Source organism: Bufo bufo, chromosome 7, assembly GCF_905171765.1.
Source record: "Bufo bufo chromosome 7, aBufBuf1.1, whole genome shotgun sequence".
Lineage (NCBI taxonomy): Eukaryota > Metazoa > Chordata > Amphibia > Anura > Bufonidae > Bufo > Bufo bufo.
Genome location: NC_053395.1, coordinates 38,986,927 through 39,012,481, shown reverse-complemented (window position 1 = coordinate 39,012,481; position 25,555 = coordinate 38,986,927). Strand labels below are relative to the sequence as shown.

The following is a 25,555-nucleotide window of genomic DNA, read 5'->3' as shown; positions in this document are numbered from 1 at the left end:
CTTCACGATTCCTAATGTGGGCTTCTAAATGTCATCTGTGGGCTTATTTAGCTAAAAAACAGCTATTACTAACCTGTCAGTCAAACAAATAAGGTTCCCAAGGGAATGTTAATGGGTGCAAGATGCCGGCCGCACCCACCGCCGTTCGTGCCCAGCGCCGCCTTTCCGGACTTCTACGCCGCCTCCTTATCCTCTGTGCCGCCTCTCGCTCTCCCTCCCTCCCTCCCCCCTCCTTCTTCTATAAGATCTCGCGCATACAGGGGTTGAGCGAAGTGCTGGCGCATGCGCACTTCGCTGTAAGAAGCCAAATGGAGAAGTCCGCACGGGCGCATCAGGCAGAACCCTGTGCGCAAGCGCGAGATCTTACAGCAGAAGGAGGGGGAGGGAGGGAGAGCGAGAGGCGGCACAGAGGATAAGGAGGCGGCGCAGAAGTCCGGAAAGGCGGCGGCGGGTGCGGCCGGCATCTTGCACCCATTAACATCCCCTTGGGCACCTTATTTGTTTGACTGACAGGTTAGTAATAGCTGTTTTTTAGCTAAATAAGCCCACAGATGACATTTATAAGCCCACATTAGGAATCGTGAAGACGCCCTGAACATCAGCATATGTTTAGCTGACAGGGGTCAAACCTGGTGACAGAATCCCTTTAAGGGGTTAAAGTGATATTCCCATTCGCTAGGATAAGCCAAAACATTGTGATTGGTAGGGGTCACACCTCTAGGAACTGCAGCATAGCTCCATTATGGGGTAAACCCCTTTAAAGGAGAACTTCCAAGGGGGCTGTATAAAACCCCTTGCACATCTTTTCCAGACGTGTTATTTTTTTATTTTAGTTTTTTATCCCTTATATGGCATCATCAGTTAAAAATCAAGGCTGCGTTGCAAAATTGTCTGTCCTCTGGTTTGTACTGTGAAATGTACATCTATATACATACAACAGACAGAGGAAATTGAGGTGAGGCTATTACCATGCAGTTATTTTATCTGGCCACAGTTATGCTTTGCACTAAACCTGGAAGTGTAACAGCAATTTGACATGGCCAGATGTTATCCCATCAAGAAACAGCAGGATCATTGTTTCTTGAGATAACTGGATCATGTCTGGTACTGAAATTAAACTTAAACTGAACCCCTTATGATTTAAAGAGGTTACCCCATGACTAATGTAAAAAATCAGACGACATATAGTCCATGACAATCTCTTTCTAACAGAGCTAGAACCAGCCCTCTACCTCACATGGATCCAGAGATCTCCACATTCATTGCTCTGTTAGATTTATATCAAGCTGGCAGCTCAGGGGAGGGTCTTTTCTGCTGAATCTCAGGGGGCGTGTCCATGCTCTCCCTATCACAGCTCAGGGGGAGTGTCTTTTCTGCTGCAGATCAGGGGGCGTGTCCATGCTCTCCCTAATACAGCTCGGGGGAGTGTCTTTTCTGCTGCAGATCAGGGGGTGTGTCTATGCTCTCCCTATCACAGCTCAGGAGGCAGTTGAAGGATAAAACTGAGCATGTGCGGCCATCTCAGTGAGCAGGACAAAGAAATAAGAAAAAAACTAACAGCAGGTGGCGCTGTACAGATACATTTTATTGACTAGCTCAGTGGCTATGCAAAATTTTTAATTATATGCAATTACAAAAGTATTCAGATCCAGGTTCTGGTTTAAAAACTGTAGAATATTTTTTGTGGGACAGCCCCTTTAAGTAATTGCACAGCAGTAACTATATTACATTTACTCAATCTCAGGCTTGTATGGAGGACTGCAAACTGAGTCAACCTATTATTAAGATAAGTAGCTGTATCCCACACAACAGATAGCGGTTTACAGGAATTTATGTAGCAGTTTGCAGGCAGTTTCAAATTGTGTGTAATCTTTGGTAATTGCACCTCTCTTCTGCAATCCTGTGCATATCAGATTCCCCCCCCACCAAAACCGCTATAATACTAAAAGTGTTCATTTGTTTCCTAAATGCAAAACTTAGGCTACTTTCACACTGGCGTTTTTGCTGGATGCGACAGGGTTCAGCAAAAACGCTTCAGTTACTGATAATACAATCATCTGCGTCCGTTATGAACTGGATCCGGTTGCATTATCTTTAACATATTCAAAACGGATCCGTCATTAAAGGGGTTCTCCGGGCTAAACCTAAAATTGGGGCATAATACTAACCTGTGGATGGAAGAATGTTGGTCTGGTACTTGCCTTCCACAGCGCAGCCCTTTCCAAGATCCACCACCCTGTCACGTGACTGCTCCTGTCGGGCTTTCTGGTCTTCTGGTGAGTCTCCGTCTTCTTCTCTTCCTGTCTTCGCTTCCTTTCTTGAGCAGGAGACGGATCGTCGTGAATGACGTCACCGCCTCCTGCGAAAGAAAGCTCTGGCCAGCTGTCCTCACTCACAACGCAAGCGCACTATGCAGAATGCTAGTGCGCATGCGCAGGATTGCCGGCCGCTCTCTGCAGTGTACAGGCTTCTATGTGAAGCCTGTACGGACTCCTGCACAGCGCGATGTAAGCACTGTGCAGGAGTGACAGCATAGCGATCATCCACAGTGGCTGATCGCTATGTTGTGAATCTCACTGGGGGCACTGACTGGCACATTGGGGGGCACTGTGGATGGCAATGGGAGCACTGTTTATGGCACATGGGGGCACTGGATGACACTGGGGCACTGTGGATGGCACATGAGGGCACTATGGATGGCAATGGGAGCACTATTGATGGCACATGGGGGCACTGAATGTTACTGGGGCACTGAATGTTACTGGGGCACTGTAGATGTCACATTGTGGGGCACACTGGGCGGCACATTGTGGGGCACACTGGGCGGCACATTGTGGGGCACACTGGGCGGCACATTGTGGGGCACACTGGGCGGCACATTGTGGGGCACACTGGGCGGCACATTGTGGGGCACACTGGGCGGCACATTGTGGGGCACACTGGGCGGCACATTGTGGGGCACACTGGGCGGCACATTGTGGGGCACACTGGGCGGCACATTGTGGGGCACACTGGGCGGCACATTGTGGGGCACACTGGGCGGCACATTGTGGGGCACACTGGGCGGCACATTGTGGGGCACACTGGGCGGCACATTGTGGGGCACACTGGGCGGCACATTGTGGGGCACACTGGGCGGCACATTGTGGGGCACACTGGGCGGCACATTGTGGGGCACACTGGGCGGCACATTGTGGGGCACACTGGGCGGCACATTGTGGGGCACACTGGGCGGCACATTGTGGGGCACACTGGGCGGCACATTGTGGGGCACACTGGGCGGCACATTGTGGGGCACACTGGGCGGCACATTGTGGGGCACACTGGGCGGCACATTGTGGGGCACACTGGGCGGCACATTGTGGGGCACACTGGGCGGCACATTGTGGGGCACACTGGGCGGCACATTGTGGGGCACACTGGGCGGCACATTGTGGGGGCACACTGGGCGGCACATTGTGGGGCACACTGGGCGGCACATTGTGGGGCACACTGGGCGGCACATTGTGGGGCACACTGGGCGGCACATTGTGGGGCACACTGGGCGGCACATTGTGGGGCACACTGGGCGGCACATTGTGGGGCACACTGGGCGGCACATTGTGGGGCACACTGGGCGGCACATTGTGGGGCACACTGGGCGGCACATTGTGGGGCACACTGGGCGGCACATTGTGGGGCACACTGGGCGGCACATTGTGGGGCACACTGGGCGGCACACTGTGGGGCACACTGGGCGGCACACTGTGGGGCACACTGGGCGGCACACTGTGGGGCACACTGGGCGGCACACTGTGGGGCACACTGGGCGGCACACTGTGGGGCACACTGGGCGGCACACTGTGGGGCACACTGGGCGGCACACTGTGGGGCACACTGGGCGGCACACTGTGGGGCACACTGGGCGGCACACTGTGGGGCACACGGGGCGGCACACTGTGGGGCACACGGAGCGGCACACTGTGGGGCACATGGAGCGGCACTGTTATGGCGGCTCAGTATGAGTGAGTGATGGGGAACATGCAAGCTACTGTGATCGGCCCAGGAATACATATCTCAGTCCATGTGTCAGCCACAATTTCCAGGCCAACTTTGGCTCCCCGACCAGATAAGAGACTGGCTGTATCATACATTACTGTCATGTCATCAGTTCGGTCAGGAGAGTGCGGTTGGCCTGGGAGATGTGGCGACACGTGGACATGTTTCCCGGGCTGATCATGGTCTTATCTCACATGTATCACACATGTTGGCCCTAGATAAACCCTCCAGCAGTCAGGACCAAAAAAGATAAAATTAGGCCTCATGCACAGGAGCGTATCCGTTCTGCTTTCTTCAAGTAGCAGAGCTGCTAAATAAGGATACTGCCTGTGAGAGATGTGCATTTTTTTCCAGAGCCATTGAGTTATGAGGACCAGAATAAGACATGTTCTATCTTTTGCTGTACTGATATATGGATGTGGAAAGCAGACTGATGAAGTCCATGTGTTATCCGCATCCGTATGTCAGTTCTGCAAAAATAATAACATGTCCTATTCTGGTCCTCATAATGCAGACCCGAAATTCATAGAAATCAACGGGACTGCAAAAAAATGCGGGTTGCACACGGACAGTATCCCTATTTAGCGGATCTGCGTCTCGCAGACCGCAAAATGGATACGGTAGTGTGCATGAGGATTTAGATACACAGCTCAGCAGGCTGCATCATGCAAAATGGGATTAGATACACAGCTCAGCAGGCTGCATCATGCAAAATGGGATTAGATACACAGCTCAGCAGGCTGTATCATTGAAGATGGGATTAGATACATACTACAGCTGGAAGTATCGCACAACAGGCTGTGTATCAGGTACACATACAGGTTAGGATTAGATACAGATGTGTTTGGATACGCTTGCCGATTCCAACTGTTTATTACACTCTGGAGATGGTGACGGTTAGCACCTGTGGACGGTCAGTGATGGGAGTTAGACACTGAGTGAGAAGTAGATTCCTGTCTGGGTGTAGAAAGACACAGGAGTTGTAGATGGAGTGGCTGCTGCAGGCAGAGCAGAGTGGGGGGCGTGGCCAGCCTGTGACATCTCTGTGCAGTGCAGCCAGGATTGTGTATCAATAAAGTTATGTATTCAACAAAACAAGAAGGGGAGAAAGTAAGCAGATCTGCCAGGATAATGTGATGGCTTCAAGGGGGGAAGGAAAGCTCAGACATGAAAAACAGGTATTTGGGGCTTATGTATGGAAGGTGAGGGGTGTTATGAGCACATAAAAATAATTTTGATTTTGGGACTGGACAACCTAGGGGACAGATCCGTTTTCTATTGTGGGAGAAAAAACGGATCCGTCCCCATTGACTTACATTGGGGTCATGACGGATCAGGTTTGCTCTCCGGTCTGGGAACGCAACTAAACGGAATGCATTTTGGACGTTCTGTTCAGTTCAGTTTTGTCCCCATTGACGATGACTGAAGCGTTATTTTTCCGGTATTGAGCCCCTATGACGGAACTCAATACCAGAAAACTTTAACGTTAGTGTGAAAGGACCCTTAAGCAACTTTCTAAATAGTCTTCGTTAATCATTTCCTCCTGTCTTGCTGCTGCAGAGTTTGTGTCAGTCCTTCACCTAGCCGGCTGCCTTGCTGCTTCTGACCTAGATCTGATAGCACAATGTTCTTGGCTTTCTCTTTTCTGAGTCTTAGAGCTCATGTACATGAACATTGTTTGGTTCTGCATCTGAGCCACATTCATTGGGGCCGCAAAAGATGCGGGCAGCAGCATTTCTATTATGGGCGCCCACGGAACGCCCGTGGAAATTGCGGAACGCACACGGGCTGCATCCGTGTTTTGCGTATATCCGCAAAACACAGCGCGGTTGTGTGCATAAGCCCTTAGAATTACCATCAGGGAGAGGGAGAAGGTTGTACGGATAGATAAGTGGAGAAAGCATCCAAGTCTTTAGGGAGGGCAGACCAATAGGCTGCTGATGGGGAGAGGATCACAGAGCGAAGGAGCGTAAATCACAGGCTGCGTACAGAAGTGAAGACAAAACTCACCGCAAACTCTGTATGGGGAGGAGAAATGAGATAATTCAGCATGAGTGTCTTGTCGGCACAAGTGAGAGGAGATCCTTCATGAATTAGGTTGTGCTGATACATGAGTTATTGAAGGCAGCAGCATCCTGGACACACAGATCTCATATGTAAAATGCCTTTCTAAAGTCTTCAGACCCTTTTACTTTCTTTACATTTTGTTATCTTGCAGCTTTGTGGTAAAATTAAAAAAAAATAATTGGAGTTTTTCCCCATGACACTGCATTCAATACTCCCTAATAAGAAAACAGAATATTTGAAATCTTTGCTATTTTTTGAAAAAGGAACAGCTGAAATCTTTAATTGACATAAGTATTCTGACCCTTTACTCGGGACTTAGTTGAAGCACCTTTGATGGCCATTACAGCCTCTAGTCTTCTTTTCTATGATGTCACAAGGTTTTCACACCTGGATTTATTTTTTATTTTTTTCCGCCATCCTTCATCCGATCAGGTTCTGTCAGGTTGGCTGGGGACTGTCAGTGGACAGCCATTTTCAGGTCTCCCCAGAGACGTTCACTTGGGTTCAAGTCATGGCTCTGGCTGGGCTACCCAAGGGCATTCACACAGTTGTCTTGGCTATGTGTTTAGGGTCATTGTCTTGTTGGAAGGTGAACCTTCCACCTAGTCTGATGTCCAGAAAACTCTGAAACAGATTTTCCTTAAGAATATCCTTGTACTTTGCTCCATTCAGCTTTCCCTCAACCCTGACCAGACTCCCTGTCCCAGCCACTGGAGAAAAAAAACCACAGCATCATGGTATCACCACCATGCTTCACTATAGGGATGGTATTGTGCAAGTGATGAGCAGTGCCTGGTTTCCTCCAAACATGACACTTAGAATTGAGGCCAAAAAGTTTAATCTTGGTTTCATTAGACCAGATAATCTGGTTTCTCAGTCTGAGAGTCCTTCAGGTGATTTTTTATTTTATTTATTTTTTTGCAAACTCCGGGTGGCTTTCATGTATCTTTTACTAAGGAGAAGCTTCTCTTGACACTGTGCCATAAAGCCCAGATTGGTGGAGCGCTGTAGTGATGGTTGACCTTCTGGAAGTTTCCTCCATCTTCACACAGGATCTTCGGAGCTTGGCTGGAGTGAACATTGGGTCCTTGGTCACGTCTCTTACCAAGGCCCTTCTCCCCCGATTACTTAGTTTGGTGGGGCTGTTCCAAGCTTCTTCCATTTAAAGGAAATCTGTCACCAGGATAATCGCTATTGAAGTAAAGCCATGGCCTAATAGCACTTTGTACCTTATTTCCAGATGTGCCTTTGTTCCAGCAATAGATGTTTTTTATCCTCTGAAAATCAAGTTTATTTGGTATGCAAATGAGCCAGTAATGTGCCCAGAGGGGCGTCATTTTTGCAGGAAGGAGCCCAGGCACGCCTTCTGCCACAATGTGTCCCTCCCCCCCCCCCTCCTACATCACATTCAAGCCATAACTCTGCCCCTTTTCCTTGCTCCCAGCATGAGTCTAAAAACTGGACGCAGGTTGCAAAGGGAATATGAGTGGTGTCTGGAAAAGAAATAGAGGCATGCGACTTCTTAAAGGGCATCTGTCAGCAGATTTTTCCCTGTGGGACTGGCTGACCTGTTGCATGTGCGCTTGGCAGCTGAAGGCATCTGTGTTGGTCCCATGTTCATATGTGCCCGCACGTCTGAGAAAAATGATGTTTTACTATATGCAAATGAGCCTCTTGGAGCAACGGGGGCGTTACCGTTACACCTAGAGGCTCTGCTCTCTCTGAAACTTCTCTTTGATTGACAGGACCTGGCAGTGTAAACATCAGCACACCTGGCCCTATCAATCAAAGTGCAGAGGGTGCGGCAGTTGCAGAGAGAGCAGAGCCTCTAGTTGTAAGGAAAACGCCCCCATTGCTCCTAGAGTCTCTTATGCATACAATAAAACTTTATTTATTTTTCTCAGCAATGCAGCACATATGACCATGGGACCAACACAGATGCCTTCAGCTGCCAAACGCACATGGAACAGGTCAGACAGTGTCATAGGGACAAAACTGCTGACAGATGTGCTTCCATGTAAAAACAAATTCTTCCGTTGCAAAGGTGTCTATAGCCTGAGAAGAGCGAGAAATGTGATGAGAGAGGACTTTAGAGCAGTCGGCGACGTTATTCTAGGACACTACATCCTTTATCAATCAGGACACTATTCACACTGTATGTGAAATATGATGTTAAGGCCCCACGAAGAGCTTCTGAATGCAGAGCGTAGCTAGTCACCGTCTGAGAAGTCTTCCAGGTGAGGAGGAAGCCTACACGACGTGGGCGGGCGTTATTTCATTAAGGATCACAGGTGTTAGATTTTCTGCGTCTCAAAGCTTGAATGAAGCCAGTGACAGAATTCCCAGTACATGTCTTTACCAACTACTCCTCAGGAGGAAGTGGTGGCCATGTCATCTATGGAAGTCTTTTCTTCAGCCAACCTGATAGACAAGTGTTATGTCGAGGCGGCGCACACCTCCATGGGAATATCTGACATAAATCTCCATGATGCATGTTCACTTTAAAGGGGTTGTGCCAAATTTAGAATATATCCAGAAGATAGGGAAACAACTCGCTGTACGCTGGGTGTCCAACCGCTGGGATCCCCTCCCGACTCCAAGAACGTGTCCGTTCCTGCAATCTTATGGCGCGACAGGTCAAGCATATGCCCTGCCACTCTATTCATTCTCTGCAGGACTGCCAGCCATTACCAGGGGTCCCATAGAGAATCAATAGTGCTGCAGGGCACATGTTCAGCCTGCTGCGCCATCAGATTGAGGGAATGGGACCCCTATTCTCGAGAGGGACAGTCAGACCCCCAGTGATCAGTAGGTTATCCCCTATCCTGTGCATAAGGGACGACTACTAAACTTGGCACAATCCCTTTAAGCAAAGGGATCTATAACCTATCCATAAAGGATTGGAGTAGTTGGCGCTAAGAGCTCCCACCATGCAGTGACTGTATGCTTTACCAGGCATCCAACTTGAAATGATATTTGGAAATGTCCTTTTCAGTTAAATGCCAGTCACAGTATGCCATGGATCAGCAACCTTCTGCACTCCAGTGTTTCTGAAATGACGACTCCCAGAATCCTCTTCACTTCTATGGGAGTTACAAAAACAGTCGGGTAAGCGTGCATGCTGGGAGTTATAGTTTTACAGCAGCTGGAGTGCCGAAGGTTGCCGATCCTTGGAGTGATATTCTCATCTACTGGTTTAACTTTTTCGTAGCATCTTATAGACCAGGGATCAGCAACCTTCGGCACTCCAGCTGTTGTGAAACTACAATTCCCAGCATGCTTCATTCATTTCTATGAGAGTTCTTAGAAGAGCAGAACAAGTATGCATGCTGGGAGTTGTAGTTTCACAACAGCTGGAGTGCCGGAGGTTGCCTACCCCTGTTATAGACAGTCGTACTCCTGCTGAGACCCCCCCACCACCAGACAAATGGACACTATTGGTTTGATCACCCTCCATTGAAGGAACTTGGCGTTATACATTACCCCAAATGCTGTGACTGATGCCGTCCTGTGGTTGATTATATGAGTCGTCTAGTTTGGTGGGGGGTGTCCAATTTACTGGTTTCCTTTTTGCCTGCGAGAAGCGTTTTTTTTTTTTTTTTCCCCATAAGAATTAAAGGGGTATTCCAACCAAAAATATATGAACAAGAGGGGGGAGGTCTGTATATGTATTCTGAGTGGGTTTACAGGGGTACCTTTGGAAACGGTGCACTAGTTACCAATGCGGACTTACCAATACTGGAAAGAACAGGGTGGCATTGCTTCAGAGTGCCAGCCTCTTGGCACCCGCCTCCCCACCTAATATTGTACCATCCTGGTATTCCATTGCCCCCTCTGCTGGTTCAGTGCCTGCGTTATGTTGCATTCTGGGAATTTCAGGGACCGTGCTACTGTCTGATGTAGGAAAACCAGAATGTAATGCAGCAGAAGCACTGAGATGAGACTACACAGCAGGCTATCCCCCCCCAGTGCACAGTCCCTTGTTGCCGCAGACCCTGACTTTTGGACTGCGTACATGTAAATCCGGGGTTCCTGTCACTTTGAGCAGACACAGCCTGCCTGTTCTCCGTACTGTTGACATAGACGTGTGACATTATTTTGACTCCCAGTTGTGCCAATACACACATGACCTAGATTTTCAGCAGTAGAATTGACCCTTGCATTGCCCGCTTGAAATCCTCGTACACGACCAGCATAACAACAATAGGATGTTTTTCACAATTTGAGTTATTTTCTTGCAGAACTGACTCGGACACCTTTCTGTAACTTCTTCTTGTTTTTTTTTAGAGTATAAAATCTGCCGAATTAATCGGCACCTTCGTCAATCCCGAGGTCTTCCTCAAGCTGATTTTGCCGGCTCTCGAGAAGTCTCCCATATCTTCGCACCTCACGGTTTTAGCAGCGTTTATCCGGGGAAGTTCCTGCGAGGTGCTGAGGCCGCATTTGCATCGTATAGCTGACGTCATTTCCAAGGCTGAGATCTGCCAGGGCTCTGAAAAGGTAAGAAACTGATAGCGTCGCCTCGGCGGCCACGTAGGGAGGCATGAGTGTTTTTCTAAAAAAATAAAAAAATAGAAATGGTTTACCCCTGCGCAGTGAGGATGATTTTTAAAAACTAGCGCAATTGAAATGAAGATTTTCGCCATGCAGAATTCAATTGGCAGTGTATATTTAAAGCTGGTACGCATTATACTTAAAGGGGTTCTGCAGTTTTTTTTAACTGATCATCTATTCTCTGGATAGATCATCAGCTTCTGATCGGCGGGGGTCCGACCCCCAAGACCCCCACCGATTAGCTGTTTGAGAAGGCAGCGGCGCTGCCAGTAGCGCCGCTTCCTTCTCACTGTTTACCGCGGGCCCAGTGACGTCACGACTAGTATTGATAAATCTCCCTTTGTGTGTCAAGTTACAGCGACCCCCATTTTTACTTATGGAACCAAATCCTTGCGAGAAGCCACAATAAGAATCCTTACAGAGGAATCATCCACGTCTAAAGGGAAAATCTCAATGCGTGCTATTGTTTACCGGCCAGTGGTAATGGTAGCAATCTCCGATGTGTTGATGTATTGGAGGATAATGAACGGCGTATTTACTGCGTATACATTCTATTGCTATGAAGAAAGCAGACGCCCCACGCCGAAGCTGAATATGGCGAGCGCTTTCAATATGGTTCTGTTGATAGACGGTCCATACATGAAGCTTAATCCGGGCTGGCAGCATGAACTAACCCAGTCATGTCAGGGAAACGAAATTAGGAGTAAGAAATGATGTCGTGTCAGCACCCCATGTCATTGGAGGCACCGGGTGCTGTGATCTGAGGAGCTGGATAAGAGGCCCATAGAGTGAAGGCTTCCCAGGTGTAGGTCTCCGAATCACACACCTGGAAGATGGGAGAGTGCAAAGATCTTAATACAAATTTACAGACCCTCGATAGCCCGAATGGTTACGCAAAAATTCTTTATAGACGGATTCAGATCTGTCAAATCTTAAATCTATCTTAGTTGCATTTGGGATGGTCATGGGATCATGGGACGGTACGCTCCATGAGCACTATAATGAACGCCATTATACAGTCCTGATCAAAAGTTTAAGACCACTTGAAAAATGGCAAAAAATCATATTTTACATGGTTGGATCTTAACAAGGTTCCAAGTAGAGCTTTAACATGCAACAAGAAGAAACGGGAGTGAGACAAAACATTTTTTGAGCATTCAATTAATTGAAAATAACGATTAAACTGAAACATGCTGTTTTTCAGCTGATCTAAAGTTTAGGACCACATGCCTTTAAAAGGCCAAATCTGTGCAAAGATGTGGATTCATTGTCATTTTCTGTCAGGTAGTCACACGTTGTGATGGCAAAGGCAAAAAAACTCTCCCTTTTTGACCGTGGTCGGGTTGTTGAACTGCATAAGCAGGGTCTCTCACAGCGCGCCATAGCTGCTGAGGTGGGACGCAGTAAGACAGTCATTTGGAATTTCTTAAATGATCCTGAGGGTTATGGAACAAAAAAGTCAATTGGAAGACCCAAAAAAATTTCATCAGCACTGAGCCGGAGGATCCAATTGGCTGTCCGTCAAGACACTGGACGATCCTCGACCCAAATTAAGGCCCTTACTGGTGCTGACTGCAGCCCCATAACCATCAGACGGCATCTGAGACTGAAGGGCTTCAAAAACAACAAACGTCTTCAAAGACCTCGTCTCCTTGAACGCCACAAAACTGCTCGTTTGGACTTTGCAAGAGAGCACCAAACATGGGACATTCAAAGGTGGAAGAAAGTTTTATTCTCTGATGAGAAAAAATGTAACCTTGATGGTCCTGATGGTTTCCAACGTTACTGGCATGACAAGCAGATCCCACCTGAGATGTTTTCTACGCGCCACAGTGGAGGGGGCGCCATAATGGTCTGGGGTGCTTTTTCCTTCAGTGGAACAATGGAGCTTCAGGAAGTGCAGGGGCGTCAAACGGCCGCTGGCTATGTCCAGATGTTGCAGAGAGCATTCCTCATGACTGAGGGCCCTCGTCTGTGTGGTAGTGACTGGGTTTTTCAACAGGACAACGCTACAGTACACAATGCCCGCAGGACAAGGGACTTCTTCCAGGAGAATAACATCACTCTTTTGGCCCATCCTGCTTGTTCCCCTGAACTAAATCCAATTGAGAACCTTTGGGGATGGATGGCAAGGGAAGTTTACAAAAAATGGACAACAGTTCCAGACAGTAGATGGCCTTCGTGTGGCCGTCTTCACCACTTGGAGAAATGTTCCCACTCACCTCATGGAAACGCTTGCATCAAGCATGCCGAAACTAATTTTTGAAGTGATAAACAATAACGGCGGAGCTACTCATTACTGAGTTCATGTTTGGAAGTTGGATTTCTGTTTTGGGGGGGGGTTTCGTTTTTTTTGGAGGTGTGGTCCTAAACTTTTGATCAGCTGAAAAACAGCCTGTTTCAGTTTATTCGTTGTTTTCATTAAATTGAATACTCAAAAAATGTTTTGGCTCACTCCCATTTCTTCTTGTTGCATGTTGAAGCTCTACTTGGAACCTTGTTAAGATCCAGCCATGCTAAATATGATTTTTTGCCATTTTTCAAGTGGTCTTAAACTTTTGATCAGGACTGTACTTCTCATGGAGCCCACTTTCCTGATTACTGATCTGCCCATCTGTGCAATGATACCTCTTCCTGTATCTTTAGAACTACTTACCTGGACAGGTATCTAGAAAGGATTAGGAGGAGAAGACTGGCTAGTAGGCCGCTCAGCTGAGCGTGTTTCACTGAGGGCTTGTAAGAAGGTGCTGGTCACGATCCCTACCAGGCCGGATACTGGATAGATGCAGGAGTTCAGAAGAGAAGAACGAGGACTTCAGTTCATGGCCTCCAAGATGCACTCAGGGTTCAGCGTAGATGCAGAAAGTAGCCATGTTAACTAGGAGGAGAAGGTTGGCTAAAACACCACTCACCTGAGCACGTTGCACTGAGGGCACAACAGTTAAATTGCAACCCATTTTGGGTCTGGAGCAGACCCATTGTCAGCTGTGTTAATGCCTCCGGAAGGGTCTGTTCCAGTCCCAAAACGAGTTGCAAATTAACTAATATAAGCACTTTTAGCATCTACACTGTACCCTGACTGCCTCTTGGAGGTAGTGCCGTGAACTGAAATCCCTGTTCCTATCTTCTAAACTCCTACCTGGACAGATATGCCATACAGGACTATAGGAATGAGCTACTAAACAAGGTAGGGTCGCAAGCTATGGACAGTAGTGATGTCACTGTGCAAGGTAGGGTGGCTGTATGACATCACTTTACATCTGGTTGGTGTTGGTATACAGTTTTACTGTATTATCGTTAATACAATTTTTACCAACTTTACAGAAGGCCGCAAGTCGTAGACTTACCTTTTACAGCTCATTCAGACGGCTGTAGTGTTTCGCGGATCTGCAAAACATGGATACCGGCCGTGTGCATTCCCCAATTTGCTGACCACACATGGCCGCAACCATAATAGAAAATGCCTATTCTTGTCCGCAATTGCGGACAAGAATAGGACGTGCTCTATCCTTTCCGTGGAGCCGCGGAACCATGGTGTGCTGTCCGCATCTTTTGGTTGGTGCCCCATTGAAATGAATGGGTCCACGCCCGTTCTGCAAAATTCCGGAACGGATGCAGACTCCTTCATACGGCCGTCTGAATGAGCCCTTAAGGGGATTTTTATGGTTCGGCATTATCATTTTGATTTCCACGTTATTAGTTTCATTTAGTTGTATTTTTTAGGGCGGTTTTCTGTTCGGTAATGTGAGTGAGATTACAGCAGTCCTTGCTAATGCGTTTGCTATGCCGTGATCACACAAGCCACAGGGAAGCGGCAGCTGCACGGGTGTAACGTGAGCATCCGCGACACTATACCCTAAACCTATGTAACTGGAGAACATAGGTAAAGGAGACCTTGCCGCAGCTTCACAGCCGCCAGCTAATCTACACGGCGTCTCGTGTCTGTTAACCTACTGGCCGGGCCAAGTGGTGCGAGCTGTGATCGTCTCTGCGTGAATGGCAATTAAATAAATAATTGGGTGGTGGGTGTGGGGGCATAGGACTGCAATGTAATATGGTTCTCACCAGGAGACTCTTACATAAAACACGTGTAAGTATCAGCATTCTGACTATGGTCTCCCTGGTCAGATACCTCGCTGTTTTTAGGAGGCACCACATGCCTCACCAGGGGCCTGGATTCGCCAGGACAGCCGATCTGTCCCGATAGAGGCAGAAAGAGGGACATCCTCAGGATGTTGACCTCAGGTGGAGCACAGGATATGGTTGACTGACTTGAGAGTCTCGTAGATATATTTTTTAAAACTACTTCTAAACCCGCTGCCCGCAGAGCAATGGTTTACAACCCCTGTGCTGCTGGACGGAAACACAGCTGATCGCATGATCTGCAAGCGCCGCACAGCGCCGTCTGAAAGGTCCTGCGCCTGCACAGAAGATAGAAGCTATCTGTTACTGGTTTATTACCACTTCTGCTTTCTCCGCAGATAGGTACATATGGGGTTATTTATTAAGACCGGTGTTTTAGACGCAGGTCTTATTAAACCCCTGCTCTGGCGGTGGTTCCGCTGAATTATGTAGAGGTGCCGGCCTCTTCATAACTTCGGCAGATCCTCCACCAGTTGTAAATGTAAGACGGCTTCCTAGCAGACTTATATTTTTAGACCTTTTTCTACGCTTGAAACAGGCGTAGAAAATGGTACCTGGCGTAAGCGGTGAGAAGTCGCAGATTGCGGCGCAGCAACTAGTATAGGCCTATTTCAGCATCCTAAATGATCCCCATAGTGTTCAATGCAGTGAGTGGAGGGAGCAGCTGCGCCACTTCCTCTGTTGGACCCGTCTGTCCGGTACAGTCATGCCGCCGGTCAGCCGATAAAGGAGCAATTACTGCTGATTTGCATCTTTCATCAGAATCCTGTGTAATCAGTGCTGCCGATAATCAATAGAACTGAATGAGGCAAGAACAACCCGGTAGTGATCATTCCTCCCCATTCACTTTGCATCGGCCTGTATAAAAGGCTGAGGCAAACGAGCGCCGATCAACATTTTTTTCTGCAGCCCCCTTGAAATAGAGCGATGTGACCTTGTGGCCCCCAGACCAAAAAAGGTTGTGCACCCCTTGTTATAGACCTACTGTAACCATGACATGCTATAATAAACTAAATCAATCCAATATATTTCTCCTGACATCCACCAGGCGTTAGATTGTTGGGTGATCCCACCACAATTGTTAGGGTGGGCTTGTGTGCAAACATCACATGGGTCTAAGGCCCCTTTTAGATGAGCGACTCCCCCGTTCGCTGGTTCCTATGGTAAACTGCGTAATGTAACTTCATATCGCATCTCGTCTTAGGAGAGGCAGGTAAATGTGTGGCGCTGCGGTCTAATCTTAAGCGTCCATCTTTGTGATGGGAGCGGTATGCACGGTATGTGGCGACGGAGAAGTATCATTTATTCTCTAATTGAGCTGAGCTCACTGATGGGTTACAATATCTATATTTCTCATCTCCCCTTCCTAACAATGCTTCCTCTGTGTGTTTTCATTGACAGGTGGCGTACTCGGAGCAGCTCCTGTGCTGCATACAGTCCATGATCAGTATGGGCCAGCAATACTGTGCAGACATCAGCCGGCCGTGTATGAAAGTCCTGATAACTGTACTCGCCAGCCCTGCCTCTGAAACCCTGTATGACGAGGTAAGATTTATTCCCTGATACGGTAAAGAAAATTCAAGCATGTACTGCCCCCTGCTGGTAACCCTTGTTTTTCCAGTTTACTGTATCAAAGAGCACACTGGAAAAACTACTGTAGCTTTCCCATCTCAGACAATGGGGGCATAGCGCTACGATATGCCCTCAGTGTCTGAGAGGCGCAGGTCCCACCTTGTGGACCCGCACCTACACTGAGAACGGAGCCCTGAAAGTTATGGCAGGCGCCCTGCGCATGTGCAGACAGCCTCCATTCATTTCTACGGGGCCGCTGAAAATAGCCAAGCTCTGGCTCGGCTATTTTCGTCGCCCCATAGAAATGAATGGGAGCGGGGGCCGCGCAAGCGCGGCGCGCTCCCATTCATCACTACTGGGAGAGCGCTTGGTGGTGGCCGGACCCCAGAAAACCTCCGGCCACCCCCTTCCCCTCTCCGTTCTTGGTGTAGGTGCGGGTCCCAGAGGTGGGACCTGCACCTATCAGACAATGGGGATCCTATCGATGGAAATACCCCTTTAAGGCCTCATGCACTCGACCGTGTCAGTTTTGCGGTACGTAGACCACGGATCTGCTAAATACGGATGCAGCCCCTTGTGCATGCTTCTTTTTATTGTGGACTCGGTGACCTCAATGGGTCTGCACTCAGTGGAAAAGTATAGGACGGGGGACACGGGTGCGGAAAGCACACAGAACTCATTTGAGGGCTTTCCGCATCTGTGTGTCCACTTCACAGATAGAACATGTTCCATACTTGTCCACATTGCAGTCAATGGGGGTCTACAACAAAATGGCGCATGTACACGGACCGCATCCGTATTTTGCAGTTTGTCATGTGCATAAGGGCTTAAAGAATTTATTAAAGAAAAATTATTTTTTTATCCCAATTCTCATTGTCCACTCCATGACCTGGTCGTCTGTGTAATGCAGGACAGGACAGTAACTCAGAATTGCCTAATAGGGCATAGAAAAATGGGTTCTCTTAACTGGACAGCCCCTTGAACGACTTCCTCCACACTACTGACACATCGGCTGACCACGCCAACTTCTCCTGACATGTCATCACGTACTTACTCTCACAGATAGTGTTACATTCTCATGGCAGCAGAGACCTTGTTTCCGGATCTGGAAGGCCCCTCCGCTTTCTGCTATATGTGCTGTTTTTGTTCAGGGATCATAAAGTTCTGATACGCCGACATAAAATCCGATCTGTAATGCGTATCCACAAAATCCATCACCAGCGCTAAATCAATCTTTCCTTGTCAGGCCATTGAAAAGCAGACGCAGCGTCAGCAATGTAACGTTCTCCAGGAGAGTCAGACTTCACAGCTGCAGCCTTCAGTGACCTCGGTCGCATCTTCCTGTGGAGTTGTAATCATTCATCATATATATATATATATATATATATATATATATATATATATATATATATATATATATATATATATATATATTTATTATTTTAATATAATTATGGTTTTTGATGCAAGATTGCAACTTGCATGCTGTGAGTCTGTCTTCTACTTAAAGGGGTTGTTATCCATATCAGATCTGCGGAGGTCTGACCCCCGGGACCCTCACTAATCTGTGAGCACCGCGGCTTCTTCCTAGGCCATGTGACATCACCATAGATTCGGTCACATGGCCTGCTTGCAGCTCAGCCCCATTCAAGGTACGGCGCTGTTCTTGGAAAGCTGCTGGGAGGCCGCAGCACTCGTCAGCGCAGTGGCTCACTGAAACAGCTGATCGGCAGGGTTGCCCGGGGACAGGTCATCATTATATTTTCCAGGCTAACCCTTTTTAATCCCATTCAATGGGGAAGGTCCGGCTACAGACACCCACTGCAGTTGACATGTTCTGGAAATAATCCCCAGCTGTATGGGCGGCAGCACAGACGTCCATTGACAACAATGGAAGGAAGTTTCTGCATGGAAAACGCTGTGTGAACGAGCCCTACGGGCAAAGTATTTCCTGACCTATGCCAGTGTATAGGCCCCATGTCAAAGACGCCTGATCTGCACAGTGTTCTGTACGTCATTAGTCTCTGGTCAGTGCATAACCCCAGTCTAATAGTTCTGAACTCTTCAGCTTAAACCTATCCGTGTGCTGTGACTACTACTCATGTCTTACATCATTCATTGCAGGTTCAGGGTGTGATGCGGTCCCTAGCAGAGGCACAAGGTGTGAGCGGACTCCAAGGGCTGTACAGACAGCACATGCAAGAGCTGATGCAGTGGGCATCCAAGGGTCACCATCACTGGACCAGCTATTCTATAGAGCGGGCACAGTTTGAGGTCCTCATTTCAGAATCTGGTGAGAGTCGGTTCGACAAATGCAGGGGAGTGTGACTGCACGGGGGTTGTTCATAGTCTGCAACCATCGAGGCCCATGGCTCATTTCGTTTAAGGGGTCTTCCCACAATTGACATTTATGATCTATCTAAATGTGGGGGACAAGGCCAAGCCACCCATTGCAATCGGGGAGGAGGCCAAGCCACCCATTGCACCACCGCAGTGTGAAGGCGTTTGAATGGAGTGGTGGCACTGATGGAAACCCCCTCAGTTCCAGAGATATTGAGTGGAGCATGCTTGACCAGCACTACGCTCAGAGGTGGACATACCTGGACATTGTATAGTTGTAAGAAGGGCCCCTTGGGGAAAAAAAAAAAGGTTGATAACAAAGTGTCAGTAACACTGGGGCCCAAATCCATCCGGCTGTTAATTGTGAGGAAACCTGGCAGTACGTTCAGTTTCCCTGCAGCGTCATCACAGAGTACTGGGAACTTAAAGTGGCCCTGGAAAAAACCTAAAAGTGGCCCCATGTTATAAGCGAGTCCCAAGGACGGTGATACAGTTGGGTTCAGGAGGACACCCACAGCCGTTGGCCAGGTCCATAAGTACCTGATGCTCCTAGCTTTAATTAATGCAGAGAGCATCAGATCATGATGTTACCTAGCTGGAGGCCTCGAGCGGGCGCCTGGGCATGGCATGGGCCCACCGGTAAATTTTCGGCTAGTCCGCCCCCTGCAGAAGACATTAGGTATTACATAGCGCTCATTCAAATCCATTGCCAGGACAGGTCTTCCAAAGCTCGGTGCCACTCTGCATCCTTATAAGTTGTGGAGTCTCAGGAATGCTTGGCCCGTTTGGCCCAGGGGCAGATACCGCTCTCCTTGCCATGCTATGTGGTAATTGTTACCCCTGGGGCAAAAGACAGAGAACGAGTTCTCTAATTAACTTGTATTTTTGCTAACTCCTTCCCGAATCTTCGTGCCTCGCCTTGTTTTTACAGTTTGGCCAGGATTTTTAATTTTCACTTAATGTGAAGACACATATTTCAGTTTTCTGAAGCGATGTTAGATTATGTCTCAAGGTCAAGTTTTTATTAAGTACCTTAAAGAATTTTCGGTCTATCCGTCTGTCTAATACCTATATCTCTCTTCTGTCTCGCTGTCTAATTGTTTTCTGTCTCTCTCTGTCTGTTTCTTTGTGTCTTTCAGTCTCTTCCTTTTTCTTTCTCTTTCTCGTTTCTGTCTCTCATGTTTTTGTCTTTCTGTTTCCATTTATTTTTTTCTTTCTCGTTTTCTTTCTTTATCTTTATTTTTTCTTTCTCTTTCATTTTCTTTTTATTTCCTTTTCTCTGTTTCTTTCTCTTTTATTTCTTTCTTTTTTTTTTCTCACCATTTCTTTTTCTTCTCTATCTACCATATTTTTAGCTTTATAAGATGCACCCCAGGTTTAAGAGGAGGAAAATAGGAAAAAAATATTTTTCATCTGACCCCCTTATTAGGACATCGCATCTGACCCCCTTATCAGGGCATCCCATCTGACCCACTTATCAGGACATCCCATCTGACCCCCTTATCAGGGCATCCCATCTGACCCCCTTATCAGGGCGTCCCATCTGACCCCCTTATCAGGACATCGCATCTGACCCCCTTATCAGGACATCGCATCTGACCCCCTTATCAGGACATCGCATCTGACCCCCTTATCAGGGCATCCCATCTGACCCCCTTATCAGGGCATCCCATCTGACCCCCTTATCAGGACATCCCATCTGACCCCCCTTATCAGGACATCCCATCTGACCCCCCTTATCAGGACATCCCATCTGACCCCCCTTATCAGGAATCCCATCTGACCCCCCTTATCAGGACATCCCATCTGACCCCCCTTATCAGGACATCCCATCTGACCCCCCTTATCAGGACATCCCATCTGACCCCCCTTATCAGGACATCCCATCTGACCCCCCTTATCAGGACATCCCATCTGACCCCCCTTATCAGGACATCCCATCTGACCCCCCTTATCAGGACATTCCCATCTGACCCCCTTATCAGGACATTCCCATCTGACCCCCTTATCAGGACATTCCTCATCTGACCCCCTTATCAGGACATTCCTCATCTGACCCCCTTATCAGGACATTCCCCATCTGACCCCCTTATCAGGACATTCCCCATCTGACCCCCTTATCAGGACATCCCCACCTGACCCCCTTATCAGGACATCCCCACCTGACCCCCCTTATCAGGACATCTCCATCTGACCCCCTTATCAGATTAAAATCAGAACCTCCTCTTGCCTATCCTGCGCCGCGGCTCCTCTTCACCCTCCGGCAGTAGTTGCTCTCCCCTGTCTTCCTGGCCTGCGCTGCTCTGTCACTTGACTGCGTGCAGAATCAGGTCACAGTGCGCGCACTACATCCTGACGCTGTACGCGGTCAGGACAGTGGATCGCCGGCCCCAGCAAGGAAGACCGGGGAGGGTGAGTACTACAAGCGCTTGTGGCGCTTCGCTCCTAACTCCTGGCACCTAATTCATACTAGTGAGCGCTCACTAGTATTCGCTTTATAAGACGCACGGCCATTTCCCCCCCACTTTTATTTTAGTTTTTTGGGGAGTGCGTCTTATAAAGCGATAAATACTGTATTTCTTTTTCTTTCTTTCTCTTTCTTTTTCTCTCTTTATTTCTCTTTTTTTCCTTTTTTTTTTTTTTTCTTTTAATCTTTCTTTCACTCTACCTATTTCTCTGTCTATCTCTACAATCAATCTATTACTATTTATTGTGGGTATTTCCATCTTATAAAGTGATGGCATATTGCTAAGTAAGGCAAAGATCTTTGGGGTCCGACCTCTTGGACCCTCCTTGATCCTGAGAATATAGGGGCCACAGCGCTACTGTTCTCTGTACAGAGGATAGCCGGGGCTCTTGCATGCAGGGAAAAAGATGAACGGTCTGCAACAGTACTGAAGTGCTGCAGACCTCCTAATTCACCGAATCAGTGAGGGTCTCCGAGGTTGGACCATCACTTTTTGGGAAATGCCCATGTGATTGGGCTGACACCCAGGTTTTAATTTAGTCCGTTGTTCTATTTCAGGATGTCCCTAGATCACAGTTCTATTGAGCTTCTAGTATGTATATGGAGTCACCACATTGCTGTTGGTATAAAAGCCCGGTTCCCACCACATAAGAACCAATCGCTCCCGTGAATGTTCCCGATGGATAATATTTGCTGTACTCTGTGTGGTTTTCAGGCCCTGTGATTGGAGAACATCTCAATCTCCTAATACCGGTTTTGAAGACCTGCCTTCAACAAGACAAAGAACCACAGATGAGACTGAAACTCTTCACCATGTTGTCCAAACTCCTGCTGAAAGCCAGCGAGAGCGTCAACTCCAAAGGGTGAGATTCCCGATCCTTCTCATCATAGAAGACAATAAGCGCTCTCATTCATACAATTTTGGGCTCTTCTCATACAATGTTTCAGACAGGAATGCTTGAAAGGCGTATTGTTCTGTCTAGTCCTACACAGAAATGTCCTCTAATTAACTTGCTAACGAAAAACAATGCTCGAGCTGAGTCAGGTCCAACAAAGTCGCTTTGCAAACTTGCCACACACATACATGTAGATACACGATCAGTATCTGAACGGCGGTGGTCCGACACCCAGACCCCCGCTGATCAGCTGTTTGAGAAGACACCTGCGCTTATTTTCTGATATAAGAAATTGTGTAAACTTCTGAGCTCCTTTACAGAACTTCTGTCACAAGTCCAAGACCCTTTAGACAAGGCGATGGATAAGATGCCTATAAACTGTTAAATTGGTAAGAGCAGGATCGGGGTTTGGTGGAGCCCTGGCATCCTGCTGAAAAGAACATTTGATGTGGAAGGGTCCTCGACCAATGAGCATAGCTGAGGACACTCCTTAGGATGTTGATTTGCTGAGAACAACTTAGCTGGCTGACTGCTCAGACTTCTCCTCTCAGATGTCCGTTTCAGCTGGATGCCAGGCTTCGTATATACTGCTATGGTTCTGGGATTTGTATAGCGGCTAAGCCTAATGTCCAGGAAAGATTCCACAGCGTCCTTTCTTGTGCTCGGAGAGGCACCTGCTGTGAGATATTGTACATGCAGTATTGCCTTTTCCTATGGGAACAGCATTTATTTCCCTTTACCTAGAGTAAGGGTGGCACCGTGCGCTGTAGGGATGAGATGCTGTCTTTGGCATTGCCCATAGAATAAAACAATATACATTTTGCTTAAGGCTATATGGGAGGGACGGGGCGAAATCTCCTGAATTGTTACGATTACCAATACCGTGGTCACGTAGAACTCCGTTCTGACGGGGATTACCTGACTGGGGCCACAGTGCAGTGCAGGTAGGTAGTGACCATGGCTCCTGTACAGCCGCAGTGCCCGTACACTCAGAACCCTGACTCTGCGCTCCGTTGGGTCGTGTGGCAGCAGAGGTCTTCCTGCACTTATTGGAGCACACTGCAGAAAAAAACAGGTATATGAGAATAAAAAGAGACAGACAATATCATAATTCAGCATTTGACAGCGAGCTTTATTTATTTCTTTTTATTCGGCAGTTATTTGTGTTGCAGTGCCCCCTACTGGTCACATCGACTAAATAACATCCTTCCATAAATGAAAACTGCAGCAATCAAGGTGACCTATGATAGGTGCCTAATAATAAGAGAATGGACTGAACCCAAATAGCCTGGCCTGCGCTGCTCTGTCACCGGACTGCGTGCAGCGTCAGATCATAGTGCGCGCACTACGTCCTGACACTGTGCGCGGTCAGGACACTGAATCGCCGGGGAGGATGAGTACTACAAGCGCTTGCGGCGCTTCGCTCCAAACTCCCGTCACCTAATTCATACTAGTGAGATGACATGAATTATTACGTACTGCTTACTTGTGTGGTATCTTATATGTACTAATGAAGGGTGGAAATAAGGGGAAAAAACACCATCCGTTTGGCAAAACTGAAGGGACGGATGTATAGATGGACGGGCGGATGTATAGATGGACGGACGGATGTATAGATGGACGGACGGATGTATAGATGGACGGACGGATGTATAGATGGACGGGCGGATGTATAGATGGACGGGCGGATGTATAGATGGACGGGCGGATGTATAGATGGACGGGCGGATGTATAGATGGACGGGCGGATGTATAGATGGACGGGCGGACGTATAGATGGACGGGCGGACGTATAGATGGACGGGCGGACGTATAGATGGACGGGCGGACGTATAGATGGACGGGCGGACGTATAGATGGACGGGCGGACGTATAGATGGACGGGCGGACGTATAGATGGACGGGCGGACGTATAGATGGACGGGCGGACGTATAGATGGACGGGCGGACGTATAGATGGACGGGCGGACGTATAGATGGACGGGCGGACGTATAGATGGACGGGCGGACGTATAGATAGATATTTAATAGGTACACTCATTAACAAAAAATAAGGCACCGAGATGAAGTTGTTGGAATCGAATGGACCTTTCTATGTGTGACTATAATTATAAGTCATTACAATACTAGAACGAAAGGATAAATTTAGGGGAAAAGTGTACAATCGAAAAGTGTACAATCGAAAAGTGTACAATCGAAAAGTGTACAATCGAAAAGTGTACAATCGAAAAGTGTACAATCGAAAAGTGTACAATCGAAAAGTGTACAATCGAAAAGTGTACAATCGAAAAGTGTACAATCGAAAAGTGTACAATCGAAAAGTGTACAATCGAAAGGCGTCTCCAGGAGGCACCTCTCGCCTGCATACAAGATGTGCATTATCATGCTCAAATTGCCCGTTGGAAGGCCTGCCATGAGAGGAACACGTGGCGGCAGGATGTCCTGAGCGGTTAGTGTCCATCATATCACTGCTAGGGGTGACCGACTGTGGTATGCGATGCCGCCCCAGATCATCGCATCAGCAGTTGGGGCAGTGTGTGGCTCCACAGCACAGGCAGGATGGAAGCTCTCACCGCGAGGCCTCCATACTCGTACCCGACCTCCATCTGATCTCAAACACAACCTGGATTTGTCTCCATAGACAATAGGGTTCCAGTCCGTAAGAGTCCATGTTTCTCAATTATGACATTACTGAAAATGAAGGCGACAGTGGCTGTCTGTCAGTGGCAGGACATGTAATGGGTACTGTGACACCAAATGTTCTTCTGCTAAGTGCCAAGAAATGGTCCAGGTTGTGGGAGCTGCTCGTGCTTCTCGGTGGATCATTTAGTCCTCTCTACTGATGGTCTGTCTGGGCCTTGTGTCATGTAACCACTGCTCCCAACTCCTAACAGTCTGGTCTGATCGGCCTAGATGGAGGGCAGTTGGTCAAAATGACCATCCTGCTGCTCTCAGTCTAATGATGCTCACCCTCTCAAAGCCAGTCAGCTGGGCAAATTGTCTTTCAGTGAGTCATAGAGGCATATCTAACAGTCAGTGACCTCTCACCAAATGGTACACTACCCAAAAGTAGGCTCTGAGAGGGACATGATCTACAGAGAGAAAGACAGATTGTCTACTGTGACATTTCCGCACAGCAGTAGAAGTTGGAGGGGAACGATACACGATCTACAGTAGATTGGTATATTCTTTGAGCAACTATAGCAGGGATGACAAACCTGCGGCTCTCCAGCTGTTGTAAAACTACAATTCCCATCATTCCCTGCTGATGGCTGTAGTGAGTCTGGGCATGCTGGGAGTTGTAGTTTTGCAACAGCTGGAGGGCCGCAGGTTGGTCATCCTTGAACTGTAGGCACAGTAACGGCTGCTATTAGTATCTGTAAGACCAAGATACCTCTGAGGATAGCGAACTAGTGGGTTAATATTTTACAGATTTTTCATTTCAATTTTGGGTTTTCTATTATTTCATATATTATTA

At 47.9% G+C, this 25,555-nt stretch overlaps 1 protein-coding gene across 1 annotated transcript in view; it reads left to right on the top strand.

Moving 5' to 3' along the window:
* Positions 1–25,555, top strand: part of DNAAF5 (dynein axonemal assembly factor 5) — a 67,467-nt gene that overhangs the window by 27,932 nt on the left and 13,980 nt on the right. Inside the window, exons 6-9 of the mRNA XM_040440708.1 lie at positions 10,393–10,605; positions 16,204–16,347; positions 18,499–18,667; positions 21,897–22,044. Coding sequence (XP_040296642.1) covers positions 10,393–10,605; positions 16,204–16,347; positions 18,499–18,667; positions 21,897–22,044 — 674 coding nt within the window. The remainder of the gene's footprint in view (positions 1–10,392; positions 10,606–16,203; positions 16,348–18,498; positions 18,668–21,896; positions 22,045–25,555) is intronic.